We start from the raw sequence: 24,371 nt of genomic DNA, 5'->3' as shown, positions 1-24,371 counted from the left end.
GAACTTTGCCCAGGCTATTCTTATTCTAGCAGCTACACTTTCAGAGCACTCTCCCCGATACTGACTTGGTCGCCAAGGTAAAGGAAACTATCAACTGCTTCTAGTTTTTCTACCTGGAATGTGACAGAAGTTGTTCTCTGCACATTTTCAGTGTTTATTGCTCCTGTGCATCTGCCACATACAAAAACTATCTTCCCAGTTAGCCTTCCTTTGATATTACTGCACCTCTTATGTGTCCATAGCTTACACTGGGTACATCTTATAGAGTTTCTGCCTATGCCTCTTCTACAGATTGAGCAGGGCCATCTGCCTGAAGGGATTTGTGGCTTGTCTGCCTTCCTACTTATTAGGACTTTGGTTTTAGCTAGGCTGACTCTAAGGCCTTTCAATTCTAATCCTTGCTTCCACACCTGAAACTTCTCCTCTAGTTCTGATAGTGACTCAACAATTAGAACAAGGTCATCAGCATAGAGGAACATCCTGTCTTGAATTCTTGTGTTATTGCCTGGAGGACTATGATAAATAGGAGGGGGCTGAGGACTGAACCTTGGCAGACCCTACCTCTACCCAGAATTCTTCACTGTACTCATTGCCAGCCCTCACCTTACTGACAGTGTCCTTGTACATGGCTTGCACAGCTCTCACTAACCATTTATCTATCCCTAATTTCCTCACTGACCACCAGATAAGGGATCGGGGGACCCTGTCAAAGGTTTTCTCCATGGGAATGAAAGCCAAGTACAGAGGTTTATCTTTGGCTACGTATTTTTTTTTTTTTTTTTTTACTTGTTTCAGTCATTTGACTGCGGCCATGCTGGAGCACCGCCTTTAGTCGAGCAAATCGACCCCGGGACTTAGTCTTTGTAAGCCCAGTACTTATTCTATCAGTCTCTTTTTGCCGAACCGCTAAGTGACGGGGACGTAAACCCACCAGCATCGATTGTCAAGCGATGTTGGGGGACAAACACAGACACACACATACATACATATATATATATATATATACGACAGGCTTCTTTCAGTTTCCGTCTACCAAATCCACTCACAAGGCATTGGTCGGCCCTGGGCTATAGCAGAAGACACTTGCCCAAGATGCCACGCAGTGGGACTGAACCCGGAACCATGTGGTTGGTTAGCAAGCTACTTACCACACAGCTACTCCTGTGTATGTATATATGTATACACACACACACACATATATATATATATAAAAGAAAAGACAAGATGGTCATGGATGGAATGTGTGCTTGATGTAATTTGACCTGGGGCTAAACAAGATGGAAAGTAGACATGATGATGATGATGGAGATAATGAATAAGAATGACTTATGAGTTATTTCTAAATGCTTTGAGCATGGTCGTTGCCAGAACCGCCTGACTGGCCCTCATGCTGGTGTCATGTAAAAGCACTCACTAAACTCTTGGAGTAGTTGGCGTTAGAAAGGGCATCCAGCTGTAGAAACTTTGCCAGATCAGATTGAGCCTGGTGCAGCCTTCTGGTTCACCAGTCCTGAGTCAAACCGTCCAACCCATGCCAGCATGGAAAGATGTTAAATGATGATGATGATCGATCAACAAAACCTTTGCTATAGGCCTACCGAAACATAACTCACTAGAATTACTTAATGCTGGCAAAAATAATAACAAAACACTTATAGCACGCATGCACACACACACACACACACACACACACACACACACACACACACACACAGGGAAGAAATATCTAGCAGAGATAAGGAATATCAAGTTACTTCTCGTAGGCCGATTAAAAACATTAATGCCTTAAATAAATCTTCACAAATATCATTTTAAATCTTGAAATCCATCTCAGCCATACTGGCAGAGATAAATACAAAAAAACCTAAAATAATAAAAATGGTTGTAAAACAGTAAATAGTGCAGAAGAAGAGGTTTTATCGCAAAGTTTATCCATTAACAACAGATAAGTACATCTAATTTACTACAACTATTCTAAATATCTTCTTCAATATTTCAATGTAAACAATGTTAGTTGTTGTAAAACACTGCCTGGTGAAGCAACACTCTCTGATATTTTTACAGGCTTTCAATGTTTCGCATACACATTACACTGGATGTTGACATTCACACCCATTCTTAGTTTAAGATAGGCACAGTTGTGGCTGTGTGGTTAAGAAGTTGATTCCCAAACCATATGGTCCTGAGTTCAATCTCCTTGGGAGATGATGATGATGATGGTAGCTGACATTTGTAAGCTGAGGGATCACATTAATTACCACTGAAACTGCTATTCTTATTTCTTTATTGCCCACAAGGGGCTAAACACAGAGGGGACAAACAAAGACAGACAAATGGATTAAGTCGATTACATCGACTCCAGTGTGTAACTGGTACTTAATTTATCGACCCCGAAAGGATGAAAGGCAAAGTCGACCTCAGTGGAATTTGAACTCAGAACGTAACGGCAGACGAAATACCACTAAGCATTTCGCCTGGCGTGCTAACGTTTCTGCCAACTCGCTGCTGTCATCTATTCTATCATTAACTTGCAGAGAGGGGTTCAAACCCTTTCATGTGAATACCCTGTAAAATGATGATTTGCTTGTCTTTCTTAAAGAAGTGAAACAATAGTTTCTACAAGAGAACCCTCCAAATCACACTTACCTGAAGCAACATAAGTAGGAGGACTCTGGTTAGTTCACAACGTGCCAAAATATCACTGTAAGCACCAATTGGTTTTTCACTAAAAGCAGATCCTTAAAATAGAAACGAAAATAAAAACAAACATGAATACTTCTTGATTACTTCTTTTAGCATTCAAATTATTTAGCATTCTAATTATTCTGTCAATTGTAATGTTTATTTATTCAGATTGTTTTGAATAAATTATGCTTTATCGTATAGCTTCGTGACTTCAAAAATGGTTTACTTTTAGAATGACATTGTAGGGTAGGTGTGAGAGGTTGGATCTGGTTGGCTTGAACATAAAACAGATAGAATATTTAGGCTCGATTAAACGCTAAAGGGTTAATGATGGTAAATTAAACCAGTGCTTCTCATAGGAGAGGGGAGGGCTGTCAGGGTTGAAAAGAGTGCAGAAAACTTGCCATGCTTATGTTACCTTGTTTCTGTTGAAATACGCAGCTTTTACTTCAATTAATTTTGTAAAAAAAATTAATTTAGTAACGTTACTATTAAGCTGGTCTTAACCCTTTAACATTCAGGTTTCTCTGTCTTATGTAATGCTTATTTATTCATGCTGATTTGAATTAATCATGCATTATCTTATAGCTTCAAGATTACAAAAACATGTTTGTATATTTTTAGAATGACATTATAGGGTAGGTGTGAGAGGTTGGATCTGGTTTTAACATAAAACAGGTAGAATATTTGGGCTGGATAAGGTCAGTAGTTATCATTCATTATTTACATTTGACATATATTTGTCCTCATCTTGTTTGCTGCTAACACGTTTTGGCTGATATACCCTCCTCCCTTCTTCAGGTCTCTTGGGGGAAATTTCGAATCTGGGTTCTCATTCCTTAGGTATTTTTCAATGTTGTTGTTGTTATTATTATTATTATTATTATTCAGGTCATTGCCTGGAATCGAACTCGGAATCTTAGGGTTAGTAGCCCGCACTCTTAACCACTATGCCATATGCCTGAAGTAGATGGGGAGAATGTAATTTTAGGGAAGCTCCAGTGTTATTTCTGGCTGAGTTAGTGTCCAAGTAGAAGCTCCCTTGTTGGCTCATTTAAGTTTCTTTTGCTACGGCAATATAGCACCAGTGAAGTGATGATACTCTTTTGGGGATAGAGATGGTGGAGAAAACACTCAGTTAGCTATACATTTAAAGAGAGAAAGAACCCCAGTGTTTTAATGATAAAGTTTATTACCTCCTCTTTCTTGTGCCAGGTAACTCATTTCTGTTAAAACAGCAAGGGCACCATCGTAATCTTCTATAAATGAAAATAAATGGTAGAACATGAGAGCGGGTAAAAGAAGGATAGCGAGAGAGAGAGAGAGTATGAGAACAGACAGAGGTAGAGAGGGAACCATGTTAATGCTTGTATCTTGATCTAAACCCAAAGAAAGCCCCAAGTTCAGCATTATAAGCTTGTTTGTCAATCATTCAGTATTACTGAAGATTTCTGTAGTTACTATACTCTTTACTCTTTTACTTGTTTCAGTTATTTGACTGCGACCATGCTGGAGCACCGCCTTTAGTCGAGCAAATCGACCCCAGGACTTATTCTTTGGAAGCCTAGCACTTATTCAATCGGTCTCTTTTGCTGAACTGCTAAGTTATGGGGACGTAAACACACTACCATCGGTTGTCAAGCGATGTTGGTGGGACAAAAACAGACACACAAACATATACACACACACATACATATATACGACAGGCTTCTTTCAGTTTCCGTCTACCAAATCTACTCACAAGGCTTTGGTCGGCCCAAGGCTATAGTAGAAGACACTTACCCAAGGTGCCACGCAGTGGGACCGAACCCGGAACCATGTGGTTGGTAAGCAAGCTACTTACCACACAGCCACTCCTGCACCTATGTGTACTTTTGTTTAAAAATAAATACAATGTTCTCATGTGTGTGATCAAAAGCAACTAAAAGGGTTTACAGCAGGACAGGAGAACCTGGTCATAAAACATGGCCTCAAAAAGATCAACCACTTCAGGCCAGCACAGAAAGATGTAAAATGTTGATGATAATAAATAACCTCAGATTCCTGTGGTAAACTATCCCAACTTGTGGTGCTTGCTTACAACATGTTGAACTCCAATATTGCATCCATTGTAAGCTGTGGTAGACTGGCCAGGTTGCCAGATTGCCCAATGGCAAGTGGGCCCCTACACTATTAGAATCCATATATGGGGGCCCATCCCCTCAAGTCTGAGAATTTTTTATTCACTCCTGGAAGAATGCATTAATTATTTCAGCCTGGCATTGTTTGTAGACAGTTGAAAAGAATACTTTTAACAAAAAAAAAAAAATAAATGATAGCATTGTAGTTGCAGGTGGGCCCCTTTGTAGTTGTGGGTGGGCCCCCTTGTAATTGTGGGAGCCCCCCCCCCTCTAGTCTCCTGGCAACCAATATTTTTAGACCCAGTCTGCCACTGATTGTAAGATAAACAGCCCTGTCAATCTTTACATGGCTTGAACATACAATTTCAAGATATTGTAATGAATATCAGAGATATTAAATCATGAAGCATAAAGATCAAAGAAGTTAAACTTACTTGTTGATATCTTACAAGATGCTACATTACCCAAAGCTTCCAAACAATCCAGAGGGTTCTGAAAAGAGAAGTAGATATACATGAAATTTAATACTTTAGCATTAAAACCAATTATATCTGGTCCAAGTATTCTTGTTTTGAGTGGCTATGTAGCAAGTAGTTTGCTTACCAACCACATGGTTCTGGGTTCAGTCCCACTGCGTAGAACCTTGGGCAAGTGTCTTCTACTATAACCTCGGGCCAACCAAAGCCTTGTGAGTGAATTTGGTAGACGGAAACTGAAAGAAGCCCATTATATGTATGTTTATATATATATATATATGTATGTATATATATATATATATATATATATATATTATATATATATATATATATATATATATATATATATATATATATACATATGTTTGTGTGTCCATGTTTGTCACTCCACTATCACTTGACAACCAATGTTGGTGTGTATATGTCCCTATAAATTAGCAGTTCAGCAAAAGAGACCAATAGAATAAGTACTAGGCTTACAAAGAATAAGTCCTGGGGTTCGATTTGTTCAACTAAAGGCAGTGCTCCAGCACAGCCGCAGTCAAATGACTAAAACAAATAAAAAAATACAAACCAGCCAGGTCTGGCCAGTCACAATTAGCCTAAACCCGATGATATCATTATAAAAATAAATAATTGCCATTGAAATCTTGTAGTCCTGAGATAATACACGATAAAACCATTTTCACCTGAATACTGTGTGGACTTTTCCAATGTTCGAAGCAGAGATTGATATTTTGCAATTACTGATATGACTACAGTAAATTGCGATTCCATCTTGAAGGGATTTGGAACTTACAAAATGTTAAAAAAAAAAAAAATAATAACAGTGACTTGTCATCAGATGAAACAGATACAGATGTTTCTGAATTCTTGTCCAGCATGGGAGAGTATTTTAATAGCAAAAGTGATAAAGATCTTCAGGACATCATTTAAAATATTAGAGCAACATGGTTAAACAATACAATACCAATACATATTTCTGATTTTATTGAAAAAAATATAATTGTAAATCATTAGTAATTGTAAATATGAGTACCCAGCTGTTCAACAGTCGACATACTGAATTGATAAGAAAAGTGGTTGAATATTCCACAGGTGCATGTACTCTTACTGTGATTCTCAGGCAGAAGGTGTGGTGTGATGTGACAAAGCTGGACATTTGAATTACAGGATCAGACAGGATTGTGCACAGTTTCCATTTATCCAAATGCACTCACAAGACTTGGATGATGAACCTGGAGCTAATCTTGGGTAAAAGCATTTACCCAAGATGACATGCAGTGAGGTCAAACTCAGAACCACATGATTATGAAACAAACTTCTTAAAACAAAAATGCTGTTGACTGTGACTTTGAATATTTAGTAGTTAATGCCTTTGTCACCTGTGTGATCTATTTAGCAGTTCTGCAGAAATATTGTTTGCGAACCATTGTAGCCATTGTAGATGGAAATAGTTCATGGAAATATTATTACATCAATTATTTACTAATAATTAACAGTGATTATTAATGACTGTAACATATATAAAATTATCAAGTAGGTCATATTTATAACCCCATTTCTCTCTCAATCTGCATAACCAAAGCTTGGCCACTATTAATGTATCACAAGTTCTTTTGGCAGTGAGTGACTCCTACTACCTCAACTTTTATCATTAAGACGACCATTTCTACTTCCCCTCTTCTGTCTACATATCAAAGATGACCTCAATGTCATCTTAGACAACCTTCGTGACAATTAAGGCTCTCCCCACATCAAGAAAACAACTTTTATTCTCAGTAGCCTTAGATGCCACAATAAGTCCACTAGCTAAACATACATCATTGGAAGACATGGCTTCTTAGCTGTAGAAAAGATGACATCTAAAAAGATAGACATTTCAAACAAACCCAACAGTGTCTGGAATGGTTTCTTCCCTAATTGCAATGAGAAGACATTGACTTTGTGAGCCACAGTGAAGGAAGGCAACGTGTTTATGAGGAAAAACTTATACAAAGTAGAAAGGACACTGTAGTCCAGCAGCAGATCTTGTTAATCATCATCATCAACTATGGGCATGATTGCCTTGAGCCATAGAACTCGTAGGGTCAGATATTCTGTCTACATGGCTTATAAGTGACAACCAAGATAACATCATTCCCCTGGATAGGATGCAAGTCTATTGCAGGGTTACACATTTACAGCGGAGTAGACTGGAGTAATGTGAAATGAAGTGATTTTTCCCAAAAACATGATGCATCACCTGGTCGAGGAACTGAATGTATGATCTTGAAATTGTGAGTGCAATGCCCTAACCGCTAAGCCATTAACAGCCACTCTCCTTAATGCTGGTGACAACAATAAAATGCATTCAGTTCATGCTGTGAAGTGGTTGGCGATAGTAAGGGAATTCAGCTGCAAAAAATAAACCATGCCAAAAGACAAAAAAAAAAGGCTGTGGGTACAAAAATATGTAGACTCCATAAGCTGTAATGAAAGCAACCTATATATGGAAAAGCAGTAAGTCTGAATAAACAATTATACAAGGTAAAACAGAAACTTCTGTCCACCACTGACAATTACTCGAGTGCCAATGGCACAATAAAATACTATAATGGGATTAGCAGTAAGAAAAGCATTCAGTCATAAAAAGAAAACATGCCAAAAGGGTAAAAATAATGACAGACAGAATAAAAATTGGCAGCTTTCTCTATTGCTGTGTGTAAGAGAAGACAAAAGATGGTCATAAAGGGTGCGAAGCTGTGAACCTCATCTGAAAAATTGTCTGAATAGAAAAATGGATATAAAATATCGACAGCTATTTGTCTTACTTCATTCTATGTTCACTCACCTGAAGATGTACAAGTACACAGCTATTGTTGGATCATATTAATGCAATAACATGTATAATATGTGAAACATTTAGTAATTACCAGTCCATGCTAATATACAGAAACAATTGTAGTGATTTGGATAAAAGCCTATTCATTCCATCTTCTTGTATTACAATCCACACACATGCACACACACACACATACATACATACACACATATATATATGTATACTTATAAGTGCAAATAGAAGAAAACATTAAATATCTAATAAATATCATGAGCTAAGAAGAAGGGAGCCTCTATACATGGTCACCACTTGCTAGAATTGGCAACTAAATATCCATTAAATAATAAACTGTTGCCTTACAAAAGAAGGATCATTAGATAATGTAGCCCTTGATACATATCAAAATGAGATGTCATAAGTGGAATGTCTTTGATCAAAGATCTACTCAATCAGAGCTGACTTGAGGGATAGAGAACAAAATATCTGTTAGTTTAGTTCCAAGTACAATACCTCAAGAATAATTTAAAACCAATTGTCCGTCTGCTTTAGTAAAATTTGAAACCCTTGTCTGTTTCCAGTAAAATTCAAAACCCTTGTCCGTCTCCTTCAGTAAAATTGGAAACCCTTCTCTGATTCCATAAATATGATTTGAAACTATAACCAAGTACTCTGATTGCATCATCATCATGCTAAAGGAGAAAGGAGGGGGAGGCAGGGATGTAAAAGAATAAAAAGTAATCATTCACAAAAGATCGACTTAAAACTAGAGATTCTTACCAAAACTGTGAAACCAGAACCCTAAATTGAGAATAAACAAAGTATATAACTGTTGTAATTTGCTTGAAGCATTGTTGTACAGATGTAGAAAAATTAATGGAATGAGAATCAAGGAAAGTTTCTAACAATGCAGAAAGTTTTCATCATCATCATTGTTTAACGTCCGCTTTCCATGCTAACATGGGCTGGACAGTTTCACTGAGGGCTGCAGCAGGCTCCAATCTGATCTGGCAAAGTTTCTACAGCTGGATTCCCTTCCTAATGCCAACCACTCACAGAGTGTAGTGGGTGATTTTTATGTGCCACTGGTATGAGGGACAGTTAGGTTGTACTGGCAATGACTACGCTTGAATGGCGCTTTTTACGTGCCACCAGCATGGGAGTCAGTAAGGTGGCACTGGCAATGACCATGCTTGAATGGTGCTTTTTACATGCCACTGGCACAGGTTCCAATCAGAGAGTACTGTCATCGGCCACGACAATGACTTCACTTGACTCAACAGGTCTTCGCAAGCATAGTTTATTGCCCAATGATTGAAGGGTACTCTTAATGGGCTGGTTATGCTGCACTGGCAGAGGCCACGGTTACGGTCTCACTTGACTTGCCGGGTCTTCTCAAACACAGCATATCTCCAAAGGTCTCGGTCACTTGTCATTACCTCTGTTAGGCCCAACATTTGCAGGTCGTGCTTCACCACCTCATCCCAGGTCTTCCATCTTTACATTTCGGATGTAAAGGCTTATCTTCAGAAGAATACAGTCAAACAAATGTGTATTTATATGAGCTCAAAATATAAAGGTTTTTTAAAACTTTCAGCATTGTTTGAAGCTTTCTTTATTTCTCATTTCATGCATTTTTCTACGCTATAATTGTTGTCACCTAAACAAGGCAAAGTTAATAAACAAAGAAAAAAAAAACAACAAAATAAATAGAAAATTATAAAAAGAAATTTCTTTGAACATAAAAATATAAAAATACAAAAGATATTTTTAAATGGTGCAGCAAAAATATTTTTGAAAACTGTTTTGAAAAATAAAGAGAAATAGACAACAGACAAACAACCACTGAGTGTGTTTATAGGGTTTGTCTGTTATGATTTCCCAAATATCTTGAAGAATTTTTAGTCAATTTTTGTTTTTAAAGCTTGCTACTTATTCTCTCGGTCTCTTTAAATGAACTGCTAAATCATGGGGATGGAAACACACCAACAAATGTTGTCAAGTGGTGGTGAGGTAAACGCAGACACACAACACACATATGATGAGCATCTTTCAGTTGTGTTGCCAAATATCAAATCCATTCATAAGGCTTTGGTTGCCCTGAAGTTCAGTAGAAGAAATTTGCCCAAGGTACCATGTAGTTGGGAAGCAAAAATCTTACAACACAACCACATCTGCATCTAATATATATATATATATATATATATATATATATATATATACATGAAATATTGCTATTGTGGTTGTAGTTAATGCATAAACCCTTGTCAGTTTTTGACAACATTCCTACAGTATACAAATTATCAGTTGAATAATTAAGCCATGGTTGCATGTAAAAAGCACCATTTGTGCGTGGTCATTGTCAGTTCTGCCTGACTGGCTCCTGTGCTGGTGGCATGTAAAAAAGCATCATTCAAGTGTGGTCAAGGCCAGTACCGCCTGACTGGCCCTCATGCCAGTGGAACGTAAAAAGCACACACTACACTCTTGGAGTAGTTGGCATTAGGAAGGGCATCCAGCTGTAGAAACACTGCTAGATCAGATTGGTGCCTGGTGCAGCCTTCTGGCTTGCCAGCCCTCAGTCAAACCGTCCAACCCATGCCAGCATGGAAAGCGGACGTTAAATGATGGTGATGATGATGATGACAGAGAGAGAGAGTGCATGTGTGTGTGATCATCATCTTACTTCTACTTTCCATGCCAGCAGGGTTAGACAGTCGTCACAATCCAAGTCATTTCTTATTAGGATTTATTACTCCTATAAACTGAAGCTTGTAATGTCATTTGGTCCAGCTTCTATAGCTGGATATGCTTTTTGTTGCCAATTACTTTACAGAACATTCTGGGTGCATTTTCTGGTGGTGTCAACACAGAGTACTCAGTAACCTAAGACATAGAGAGTGAGGAGGAGAGAGAAGAAAATGTGAGTAAAGCAACAGAGTTGCTTAACAATTGTAGTTGTCCCTAGTTTGGTGTATTCTTTGTATGGGTAACATAAAGGAAAGGTAAGTTTGTTATGTTGGGAGTCAAAAGAGCCTAGACATTTCCTGGAGGTGTCAATGCTTGATATGGATGATGAGAGAACAAACAGTAAATAAAGAGTAAAGATTTCTGATAAAAAAAAAACAACAAAAAGCCACCTGATCTTCTTTCGAGTAAGGACTGTGCTTTATGAGCTCTTAATCAGGACCATACCTAATGAGTCTTCAGTTGTACTACAACATGTCTATCATAAAGATGAGGTGGATGCATCAAGAAATAATGAAAGCTCCTTACCAAATGTCTGTTCAAGTAGGGGTGAGTATGAGGGCCATTCACCAAATAGGTGAGAGAGAGATGTGAAGAGAAAGAAATGTTTAAGATTATTTTCATTATACTAGATGAAAACAAAAACTCACCTGTGACTGAAGTTCTGCAGCTCTCTGATAGTGACCCATAGATTCACTGGCTTTATTCAATGACTATAATTAAAAGTTAAGAAAATGATAATAAAAAAATGTTTGAAGTACAGGCAGATGGAATAAAATTTGAGGGTGGGAAGAGAACCATTGATTACATCAGCCCAAGTGGAGATGAAAAGCAAAGTTGACCACAGCAGGATTTGAACTCAGAATGTAATAGATGAAATAATGCAAAACATTTTGTCTAAAAAAGGTTAAGTTAGGATTTGCACACTGAGCTAGTAAAACCCTCACCAGCAATGACTACCCAAAACAAACCCATGGGTTGGATGGTTGACATCTCATTAGGTAAAAGTGCCATCCACCAGGAGTAGAGAATCACCAACAAATGGTAGTGGCACGCTATTACAATGCATACCTCCATACTACTGCTACTGAACTCCCTCCCCACCACTGGTATCTATCCTCTGTGGAGTACTGTTAGACAGTTGTTGAACCTTTGCTGGGTTCATCCATTCTTTTGGCAGGGTTTGTTTTTGTCCTGCTGACAATCCTCTTTACCAGGTAGTTCCTTGTTGCAACACACATCTTAAGGTATTTAGTGCATAGTTCTCACAGTATCTCATCACCTACGGTTGTCCTTTACCAACTGGCAGACAACAACAACAGAAAATTCTCAATCACCTATATTCTATCTCTACAAATTCTAATCATCAATAATCAATCTCTCTAAATATGTCCCAAATATATCTCAAGACTATTGCAGTAATTGTCTTTATAGCTGAATATCTTTCCTACTTCTAATAATGTAAACAAAAGTGGAATCTATTTTATCAACCAAGCAGACTGAAATGTGATAAGCATTTGTCCAAGTCCTATATTACAATAATAATAATAATAATAATAAAGTACTGATAAAAAATCACTGTTGTTGGTTCCACGTAAAAAGCACTGTTGATGGTGCCGTATAATATGCACTCGTGCTGGTAATACATATAAAACGCTGGTGCTGATGCCATGTAAAATGCATCCAGTCTAGCCTGTAAAGTGGTTGGTGTTTGGAAGGGCATCCAGCTGTAGAAACCAAGCCAAAACAGCCTAGTGTGGTCCCTGGCTCTGCCAACTCCTGTCAAAACATTCAACCCATGCTAACATGGAGGACAGACCTTAAATGATAACTGACTCTCTATAGAATGGTTGGAATTGGACTATATAACTGATTAATGTTTAGTCAGTTCCATTGAAAGTTTTGTGTAAAGAAGCCAATACAAGCAAATAAATATATGTCCTTACCATTAAAACATCACCGAGTTCCATACAAAGGGCAGCACCAAGTGCAGGTTGTTTGTTCTCAATATGAACCTGTAAAAGAAAGCAAAACATATAATGTCCACCATACACAGTCATAGAGTTTTAAATATTCTCTAGTATTGCCTTACCAACCAAAATATGGATTTTGTTTTATCATACACACATACTGATACCAAATGAAAAACACGTGCTTGTGCCATGTATAAAACACCTATACATGTGCCATGAAAAGCACATGTGCTAGTGCCATGTAAAAAGCACCCGTGCTGGTACCATGTACAAAACACTGGTGCTGATGCCATGTAAAAAGCACCCAGTCTAACCTGTAAAGTCGTTGGCATTAGGAAGGGCATCAAGCTATAGAAACAATGCCAAAATCAGACGATTGGGGGCTGGTGCAACCCTCTGGCTTGCCAGTTCCTGTCAAACTGTCCAACTCAAGGCCAGCATGGAAAACAGACGTTAAATGATGAGGATGATAATGATGTCCATTTTCCATCCTCACATGGGATGAACAGAATTTGTTGAGGGCAGTCAGATTTTCTACTGCCAGATGCCCTTCCTGTTGGCAACCCTCACCTGTGACCAAGCAAAGATAATATTTCCCCATGGCCAGTCATATCTTCACAAAATACTATAAATGACTGACACTGCTTGATGATGATGATGATACATATGACAGGCTTCTTTCAGCTTTCATTTATAATACTCATTCACAAGGATTTGGTCAGCCCAGGGTTATAGTAAAAGACACTTGCCCAAGGTGCCACACAGTGGGTCTGAACTCAAAACCTTGTGGTGGGCAAGCAGAATTCTTACCACATAGTCACACCCAAAAAACAAAAGGATAAACAAAAATATTATTGAAAAAACAAAGAAAAAAGAAGAGAAGCAAAATCCATTGTTCCTTACTCTGATAGCATGGCTGTAACAGTTGATGGCAGCAGAAAGATGCTCCTCAAAACTTGGGCATTTTAAATCTCTGTTTGCCATTTCTGCTTCGAGGAATGATCTCGCAGCCTCTGTCAAAGCCTGAGCTTCTCCTGCAGCATTTGCCAAAGTGTGTTCACACCTGGAAATAAAAGTTGTGTTAATAGACAGCAAGTAAACTGCAATCCAATATAATTATATGCCTGCTTGTAGACTCAAATACACACTAACCAAGAAGCCGCTACACAATTACTCAATTAGCTGAAAACAGCCACAGCCACTTTCTACACTTAACTATGGCAGATACCACAGTTTATGCTATTCGACTGCAAGCCAACATGTTGGAATTTCTTCATGAAACAGTGATTTAAAAAAAAGCAGATTTGAAGTAGAACTTTATTTATATTTGACAGATATTTGTCCTCATCTTGTTTGTTGTTAACACAACACTTCGGCTGATATACCATCAGGTGTCTTGGAGAAATTTCGAACCTGAGTTCTCATTCCTAAGGCATTTTTCGATGTTGTTGTTATTATTATTATCATTACTATTATTATTATTCAGGTCACTGCCTGGAATCAAACATTGTATCTTGGGGTTAGTAGCCCGCGCTCTTAACCACTATGCCATATGCCAGTGGGCATAGTGGTTAAGAGCGCAGGCTACTAACCCCAAATTTTCGATTTCAATTCCAGTGACCTGAAGAACGTCGTTGTCGTCATCATCATCATTGAAAAATACTTTAGGAACGAGAACCCAGGTTTGAAATTTCCCCAAGCACCTGATGAAGGCTGGCAGGTGTATCAGCCAAAACGTTGTGTTAACAACAAGCAAGATGAGGACAAATATCCATCAAATGTAAATAATGTACATAATTCCTCATCTCTTAGGATATAGAACTGAAGTAGAATTGTTTACCTGAGGAAAATTCCATGTTGTACAAAACATGATACCAATCATATTGAATTGTTGGTTACATTGTCGTCCAAGTGAACTCAACAAGATATTATCCTCATTACAGTTGTACAGCCCCAAGTCAGTTTTGTCTCAGCAGACTTATGGAGCACAGGTTGTGATTTACTGACCTGTTGTTCTAAATCATTGCTTTTTGATCATTTTTCCATATCTCCTCATCTCCCATTACCAATTATCAATTTCCTTTCTTGTATAATAAAAAAAATTCTGTCTCCATCTCTAGTCATCTGTTAGTTACCTTCCACACTCACACAAATTTACCTACCCACCCTTCATTTCCAATCCTCTATCCCTATTTTCGCTCTTTTATTATCAGATTGTACCTGAATGTTATGCTCTTACCATTTCTTTCTGCTCTTTTCGAATGGGGAAGCCATGTGTCTCCTCTACAACAAGACATACTGTCCCTCTATCATACTTTAACCTCTCAACATATAGCATAAAGCCACACATGCCAGTGAGGGGTTTTTGTCATGTAAAGGGATTAGCATTAGGAAGTGCATCTAGTCATGGAAACCATGCCGAAGCATACAAGGACCAACGAGCAAAAGTCCTCTGGCTCATTGGTTACACTTGAAACATCCAATGCCAGCATGGAAAAAGCACTTTAAATGATGACAATAATTTATTGCACAACATTAACAACTTTATATTAATTTAACAATAGCGTCCTTGAAAATCATCAGCAAAAATAATGTGAATAATAATAAAGAATTTTCCAAACATACAAAAAGAAAAGTCCTCACTAGAAACTTATAATTTTGCCCCCAAAAACACTTCAAATTTCTCTCCAGAGGGGAAATTTTGCTCAGTTTAATTAATTGTTGCTCTAGATATATTCTGCCTCTGTGTAAGAACCATTTTATACGCTCCAACTTCCAGTCTAGGATTCAGTGAGATACTCTAGACAAGCTGTATGGTGTCCAGTGTTCGTTTATTTTTGTCCTAATTACACAGGACGCTGGGACTTGATCAGTTTTTAACAATTGCTATTTCATTAGTGATTAGCTTATTGGAACGATCTCAGTTAGCAGATGCAAGGAAGATAACCCAATTTATCTTTAAAAAAAAACCCTTCCTCCTGTGGGCAAATCTTGATGTGAGAGAGATAATTGTATACACAATTCCACCTCACAATACAAGAACCGTTTCATGCGAAATTCCCAGGAGAGAAAATTCAGTAATTATTAATATGGTCAAGTTTCTATTATGGAATCATCTCTTTCACTGAAAAGAAATATTTTAAAAAATGGACACTGGGAATTGAAATACAGACCACTCCCAGAATGCATACACCTGCAATAACTTACCTGGCTTGCGCTAAACAGCAAAAACCAGAATATTGAGGACATTCTTGCCGACGCAGATTCTTTGCCAAAGCAGCTGTTGAAGAGAAAAGAAAACAGTTTGTTCAAATTTTTACAGACCTAAACACAAAGACAAAATAAAACTTACAGAGGGTTAAATACATTAGACTAGATATACATTCCATAGATATAATTGTCTGGAAAGTGAGTTGAAACAAAATCAATTTTAACATGAGAGACTCATATTAGCCATTCAAAAACACACAAAGACTGTTAATTTCATTTGGAATCAAAATTTTCATCACCTTATTGAAACCTGGTCATTGACGGCAAGTAATAAATGTTGAAGTGAAGTTAACAGTTTTTATGCGTTTTTGAATGGCTAATATTTGTTGTTACACTAGAGGCTTGACATGAGTTAATTGTCACAGGCAGTGCTGGTGCCATGACTGGTGATGGCTCCTTGTATAAAGCACAGGTGTTGGTGCCATGTAAAAAACATCCAGTACATTCTGTAAGGTGGTTGGCATTAGGAAGAGCATCCAGCTGTAGAAACCATGCCAAAACAGACAACAGGAGCTCGGTGCAGCTCTCTGGCTTGCCAGCTCCTGTTCAACCATGCAACCCATGGAAAACAGACATTAAATGATGATGATACGTTGAGGCATATGTGATATTGTTGTTATCACACAGATTTCTACTGTGTTAACTTACACAGGATGGTAGAATGATAAAGTAGCAAACATTGAGCTAACACTTTTATTTTACTGTGTCTACAGACAATCACAATCTAAGTTAAGTGGGGAGAATTCTTCTCTATGGACAGATTTTGGAGAAGAAACTTCATGATTGTTTTGATGGTATGTGCACCAGGTTTCCCATAAGAGCTCAAGACATCTGATGGTGCAAACACAAAACCAACAGGATTTATGGATACATTCTACCCTTTTCTACCATCATTGCTCAAAGTAGGGGAAAGCTTTTCTGGCCACTGCTATTATGCTGGACAGCAGGCTATATCAGATGTTATATTCTGTAAACTTCCATACCCTAATAGAGGGCATTGGTGCTACTGGCAGACAAACTCAACATGATTTTGAGGCTTTAATGAAGCTAATTGGAGAGAGAGATTCCTGGTCAGACATTCTGAAACACATCTTAGTTGCAGCTACTTGAAAAAGAAAAAGTACTTATTGTTACATTATACATATATCACATCATACTGACACAGAATTATGAGACATTGCAGTTATAACACACGTTTCTATTACTTATATACCAATATATATTGCTAATACATGTTAGTCACACAGAATAGTAGTAGCAAGCATCAAGTTTATATCATTATTTAATTGTGTCCATAGATAACATTGCTTAACTGTTTACATCCTCTAGTCTATCAAGTTGTAAATAAGTACCACAAAATAGGCTGATGTTGTTTAACTGTAGCTCACTTCTGATCAAGGAGAGCTGTGTCCAAAGGGGTTTCAACCATGACTAAAAGTGATTCGGGAGAATCTGAACAACTCAGGAGGATCGAATATCAAAGATTACTTTTCTATGAAATCACTGGCTTATTGATTTTTTTTTCTCTCCAAGTATACCAGCAGAAGATACATAAACACAAACAGTGTGTGTGTGTATACTTCAATAGTGTCGGTCTTCCAAACTCCATTCACAAGGTATTTGTCAACCTGTAAAGATGCATAATTGCAGGTGAAAGGGAACACCACAAAGTTTTATTATTTTATACCTTACCAATTCAGCAATACCCTCACCTCCCCAATATATATGTAAGCATAAAAATCCGATAGGCTTCTGCACAGCTTTTGTTTACTAAATTTCCCTCCTGGAGTTTTATTTCTTGAAATTATGCCAGACGATGGGATAGAACACAAAATCACATGATTGCAAAGTGAACTTCTGAACCATACAGTCATTCAAAAGACAATGCAAGGAAAATGTATGTAAGCAAAGCAACTCACCGAACTGTTCACTTCCTTCAGCTACATTTGGCTTTTTCAGAAAACGTCTAAAATGAACAAGGGTCGAAATAAAATTTTATACATCATATTATTTCTCCATACAGGGGTTTTTTCAATGGCGGCCCATTTTCGCGGGTTTCCACTATTTCCCTTCTCTCTCTCCCTCTTTTACGTTGTCTGCCATCCCCCCTCTTCCTTTGCTAAGAGCATTTAGCCAGCCCGTCATATTCCTTGTCAGGCCGAAGAACGAAATGTTCCCAAGATAAGAGAGTCTTTCTAATCTAATGTTGTGGTTGAGCTGTTTATTATTTATTATTATTACTATTATTAGTAGTATTAGTATTGTCCCTTGATCCTCGTCGAAAATTTGCTTATTATTATTATTATTATTATATTATTATTTATATTACTATTTTCGCTTCGCCTTGTATTGCATATTATTTCTCCATACAGGGGTTTTTTCAATGGCGGCCCATTTCGCGGGGTTCCACTAGTTCCCTTCTCTCTCTTCTTTTACGTTTCTGCCATCCCCCCTCTTCCTTTGCTAAGAGCATTTTTAAGCCAGCCCGTCATATTCCCGGTGCACCCGCCCTTGCCCACCCCCACCACCAATACCGGATATCTCTATATTTGCTCCATCTATACCGGATGTCGCTTCTCCCACCACCATTAGGTGTCTCTCTTCGAACCCCCCTCTTCATACGCTATTTGACCATGCAACCCCTCTCTTGATATCCTACGTTCTACTTGCCTAGAACCTGTCATCATTTCTCTGAACCACCTCCCACTGGTGCTCCCCTATATTTCTCCCCCCCCACACATAAAAAGCACCATCCGAAGTGGCCGATGCCAGACCCTCTGGCACCTGTGCAGGTGGCACGTAAAAACACCTAACACTCGCGGAGTGGTTGGCGTAGAAGGGCACCAGCTGTAGAAACCTGCCAACTAGACTGGAGCCTGGGGCAGTCCCGAGCTCCCAGACCCCGGTCGAAACCGTCCACCCGTGCTAAAAACGGACGTTAAATGATGATGATGATGATGATGATATATGACCGTGTATATGTGTGTGATTATAGATGCACACATACATAAATATAAGTAAAATAAACATCAAGAGATGCTTTGCCTGATACAAAAACTGCTGAAGCTACTTAAAAGATTTTAAGATATTGCAAACCTCCACAACATCAGAAACCTTTCAGCATTTTCAGCAGGTATCTCAAAGTCACAAGAATTTTATCTCTTAACTTGTACACAGCACCTTAGTGAAGCAGTAATGAATGGATTAGCCTCTGCCAACAAGGTTCCATCTGTGGTCTTGTCAACCACGTTTGCCTCGCGCTGGTTTCAGTTGCCATGTCTAACTCTTTGGCAGCTTTCTTCAGTTCTAAACCAATCTTCAGCAGGAAATAGAACACCAAAAGCAAGTGAAACAAACAAACACACACATACGTACTGCATGTGTAAGTCATATGTAAACAGAAAACAACTGATTATATAACTGAGTCAAGCTTTCATGTTTGACTAGAACCATCTTCTCAATCCATATGTAATATGTCAGTTGACTAAAAAGCCATGGTTTGGGTAGCAGCTGATTCATCATCATTGCTTAATGTCTATTTTCCATGCTGGCATGGGTTGGACGGTTTGACTGAGGTCTGGAGAGCCAGCAGCTTCACCAGGTTCCAATTTGATCTGGCAATGTTTCTACAGCTGGATGCCCTCTGAGAGAGTAGTGGGTGCTTTTTACATGCCACCGGCACAGGAGCCAGTCAGGCAGGCTTGGCATTCTTCACGTTCAGATAGTGCTTTTTACGTGCCACCGGCACTGGTTTCATTTCATCAGCCTTTTGGTTGACTGTACATAGGAGTGGATTAAGAAGATCCTTCCTTCCAGGATGTTATCTCTCTGGAATTCCCCCACCAGCCCATTCTTTTCCAGAGTCATCCTGTGCATCAATCTCACTCAGATTTTGCAGTCCATCATCATAAACCCTTCTTTACCAATAAGCAAACGAAATACAAACACTACATGATAGATTGTACACTTCATTTGTTTGCTTAACGTCTGTGACCATTCTCTCTCTCTCTTCTGAATGTGAGGAGCCATGCACCTCCTCTAGTAGAACTTGTTCAGTCCGCACCACCTTTCTCATAGTTTAACCTCACATGCCATAGCATAAAGCCAACCCCTTTTCCCTCAGAGTCTGTAGTCATGTAAACTGCATGGTGACCTAAATATCTAAACAGTGCTGGTGCTCATGTCAACCTTCATCTGTTTCCAAGCAAGGTAATATTTCCTCACAGCCAGACATGCTATCACAGGCTATCATAAATGAATGACATTGTACGATTGTGACAATTATTTACAACTACTAAGTAATGTCAAGGGAAGAAGACACAGATATACACACACACTCATTTACACACAAACTTTCAAATGTGTATGTATATATATATCATCATCATCATCGTTTAACGTCCGTTTTCCGCGCTAGCACGGGTTGGATGGTTCGACCGGGGTCTGGGAAGCTAGGAGGCTGCACCAGGCTCCAGTCTGATCTGGCAGTGTTTCTACAGCTGGATGCCCTTCCTAACGCCAACCACTCCGCGAGTGTAGTGGGTGCTTTTTACGTGCCACCGACACAGGTGCCAGGGGAGTCTGGCAGCGGCCACGATTGGTTGGTGCTTTTAACGTGCCACCGGCACAGAAGCCAGTCGAGGCGGCGCTGGCATCGGCCACATTCGGGTGGTGCTTTTTATGTGCCACCGGCACAGGTATCACAACTACTATTTCCATTGATATTTATTTCGATGTTCATGTACTTGACTCAATAGGTCTCCTCAACACAGCGGGTTGTTCTGAAAATCCAAGGTGACCACTGTGACCGATCAGGCTATCAGATGTTGCTACACATCGCTGGTCACAATGTACTTCACATTGTTTTAGCTTTCAAATGACGCCATCCCACTGGCTAAGCGAGCAGGCCTATATATATATATATATATATATATATATATATATTATATTATATATATATATATTATATATATATATATATATATATATAGATAGATAGATGATGATGATAACCTTCTTTTAGTTTCCCTCAACCAAATCCACTCATAAGGCTTTGATCAGTCCAGGTATATGGTAGAAAATATTTGTTCAAGGTTTCAAGCTGTAGGGTTGAACCCAAAACCATGTGGTTGAGAAGCAAACTTCTTAACCACACTGACATCTACAGTCTGTCTACATCTATCTAGCTCTCTCTATCTATCTGCCTGCCTGTATACACACATACACACACACATTATTCATTCATTTTTTGCCAAGCCCCAGACCACTTCCTTGAGGAGTGAATTTTTAAATCACAGAAAAGAAAACACAAATTAAAATTACACTTACTTTTTCAGTTTATTTGTAACTAATCTATATTTGCTTAAGATGTCTGCATCTTTTTCCATTTTCAGAATGCTTGTCTCTTATCTTAATTATAAGTGAGAGAGAAAAAAAAGATTGTCAAATTGCAAATCTGAAAATAAGGTAACTTAAGATACATCCATCCATACTATAAAATTTTACAGAAGAAAAAGTAAGAATGAAAGTAAAAAGGAAGAACAATCATTCTTGGAAAATGGTTAATAATAATTATAATCAGTATCAGCAATGTTTATGAGCAAATGCCATTCCAGTTGTCAATCTTTTAAGTCAACTCTTATGAGATGTGGGCCATGGCCTAACTATTCTAAAACAAGGATAGGTACACAGTAAGTCAGGCTTACCACAGTTCATATTAAATCCAATTTATCTAGACAAATGTTTATCCGATTTAGGCCTCAAACTCAGTGTTAACTAAGACTCATTGGATGCATTCTGTGAGAAACAAGAAAGAAGGTAATCCTACCTCTCTGTTCCACTTTAGAAATGGGATATAATGAAAGACATAATAGGGAAGCGAAGTTTCTACTGAAATTACTTCCTTTTGTCCTAGAACAGAACAAACTGGATATTGTTAATGTCCTTAGATTTTTTTTGCACCTCAGAAAAGATAGATTTTTACAACTGAAGTTCTCTTTTCTATTTTTTATCATAAGGTTGTTAGAGTTGACCTAAACAATAAAAACACAACACAGCTAACACTCTTAAAGTCCTGAAAAAAGTTAAGGCTTACAATCTCTGATAAAACTCGGGTTGATCAAACATTTATAAACTACATCCCAAATGTAGCAACAGAAATACTTCAGACGTGATTAGCAACTCACTAAGTGAAAATGTCTAGCTTAGTTTTTAAAGTATTCAACTCACAGTCGAAAGAAACATTAGTTCGTTTCCTAGACTAGGTGGCACGTTGTGTCCTTGAGCGAGGCACACAGTTCCAAGTTGCGCCAGCCTATTCAGCTGAGTTCTGATGTAGGCCTTTCTCTTTCCAGCTGTCATATCCTCGATGGCTACTGAGGATATTTCACAGAACCATGAGTCTTTTCGTTGTTCCTCGTTTGTTTTAACAAATTTTATACCGAAGTAAGATAAAAACGTTTCTTTTATAAGGCTGTAGATTGCAGGGGTTTCAAAAGCAATTGGTTCGAAAAGATAACTGATTTTAAACATAAAAACAAGGCTAGAAACTTTGAAAAGAAAAGTCGATAAGACTTAAGTACCCAACTGATACTTTATTACATAGACATCGGAAAGCCGAAGGGAGAAGTTTATCTAGGTGGGATTTAAACCTAGAACGTAAGTAGATTAGTAGATAACAACGAATATTTGGAAATCTTTGTTCCGTCGATAAAATGACAGACAGAACCTGCAAGAGCGACGCAATTAAGTTGATATCATGACATTAAGTTACGTCTATATGCTACATTATATAAATGAACAAATATAATTTAAGTGAACAAATTATATCGTTTAAATAATGAAGAAGAAAGAAATTGAGCATCAATGAAATATAAAAAGATGGTCTGGGAGTAATTTAGTTCCTGCTCGAACTGGATAATAAATATTAAACTAAAGGGTGTGTTAGAGAGAATGTGATGGTCTTTGGTGGAGAAGAGTTAAAATAATAAATAATATTTATAAAGTAAGAGGAGTTAGTGTATTGTGCTAAGAGAACATATTTACGGTTTATGAAAGAATACCAGTTATGTTTTTTTTCGACGTAAATAAAAGTAAATAAATATATTTTACCAGACACGATCAACTATTGTCATGTCGCCGGAAATTGAGGAATGCAGTCAGTGTAACTCCCCACGCATTGGTGTACTTCAACAACAACAACAATTAGAAATATTGCAATCTTGAACAACCTCTATGTGGTCGCTCGGTCTGTTAGAAATAGCACCGAAATACATTCAAACCACAATTTACCTTCTTCGAAGTAGAAAAAAAACACGCTAGATTTACACTATTCAAAAATAGATGCGATGGTCACAGCTGGAATGTCTTTGATCATAGATTGGCCCTATCAAGACTGAATTGAAACTAGACAAGAATAGCTGTTTCAATTTATATAACATAACACTCTGTTTAAGTTTATTAAAAACAAGAAGAAAAAAAAAACACTTATGCTCAAGTTCACGTGGTTACTCGATTCGCTAGAAATAGCAGCCAAATGTCACTCAAATCATACATTATTGTTTTAGAAAAAGAACATACACAATTCCATACAAAGTTTACCAGTACGTAAAAGATGGTCACGAATAGAATGTCTTAATAATAAATGGGACTGACCAAAAGCTAAATAACAGCAATAACAATAACCTTTCTTTTAAATGAATTGATTAAAGATAATAGCAAATAAAGTTACCATTTTTTTTTTCGTTTAACAATTCAAGATGCCAATGTTTAAAATCTAGTGATAATAATAATTGTCATGTTATCCTAACCAAATTTATGGCTTTGTGGTAAAAATAAGGCAATCTATCGGTTTTAATAATAGTACATTTAATAGTGAGGGCGCGTGGCTTAGTGGTTAGGGCATTCGGCTCATGATCGTAAGGTTGTGAGTTCGATTCCCGGCGACGCGTTGTGTCCTTGAGCAAGACACTTTATTTCACGTTGCTCCAGTCCACTCAGCTGGCAAAAATGAGTTGTACTTGTATTTCAAAGGGTCAGCCTTGTCACTCTCTGTGTCACGCTGATTATCCCCGAGAACTACGTTAAGGGTACACGTGTCTGTGGAATGCTCAGCCATTTGCACGTTAATTTCACGAGCAAGCTGTTCCGTTGATCGTATCAGCTGGGACCCTCGTCGTCGTAACCGGCGGAGTCTTTAAGTCTTAAGACATTTAATACCAAATACCAAAACAATATGTTTTTAAGTATTATCATCAGATTAGAAAAATCAGTGCTTTTC

General features: G+C 38.0%; 1 protein-coding gene across 3 annotated transcripts in view; it reads right to left on the bottom strand.

The window, feature by feature from the left end:
* Positions 1–24,371, bottom strand: part of LOC115228857 (40-kDa huntingtin-associated protein) — a 31,820-nt gene that overhangs the window by 7,162 nt on the left and 287 nt on the right. The window contains exons 1-11 of one of the 3 annotated variants that reach the window (XM_029799329.2): positions 23,204–23,351; positions 21,422–21,502; positions 18,013–18,059; positions 16,031–16,103; positions 13,727–13,886; positions 12,797–12,865; positions 11,501–11,563; positions 8,883–8,903; positions 5,240–5,297; positions 3,882–3,944; positions 2,647–2,738 (exon numbers count right to left, since the gene is read on the bottom strand). In XM_029799329.2, the coding sequence (XP_029655189.1) occupies positions 2,647–2,738; positions 3,882–3,944; positions 5,240–5,297; positions 8,883–8,903; positions 11,501–11,563; positions 12,797–12,865; positions 13,727–13,886; positions 16,031–16,103; positions 18,013–18,059; positions 21,422–21,480 (705 nt within the window). In that variant the 5' untranslated portion in view covers positions 21,481–21,502; positions 23,204–23,351. Of the gene's footprint in view, positions 1–2,646; positions 2,739–3,881; positions 3,945–5,239; positions 5,298–8,882; positions 8,904–11,500; positions 11,564–12,796; positions 12,866–13,726; positions 13,887–16,030; positions 16,104–18,012; positions 18,060–21,421; positions 21,503–23,203; positions 23,352–24,371 lie in introns of those variants that run through there. The other 2 variants (XM_029799332.2, XM_029799337.2) reach the window with 2 other exon arrangements.

Source organism: Octopus sinensis, linkage group LG2 (genome assembly GCF_006345805.1).
Source record: "Octopus sinensis linkage group LG2, ASM634580v1, whole genome shotgun sequence".
Classification (NCBI taxonomy): Eukaryota; Metazoa; Mollusca; class Cephalopoda; order Octopoda; family Octopodidae; genus Octopus; species Octopus sinensis.
This window is presented reverse-complemented; position numbering and strand designations above follow the sequence as displayed.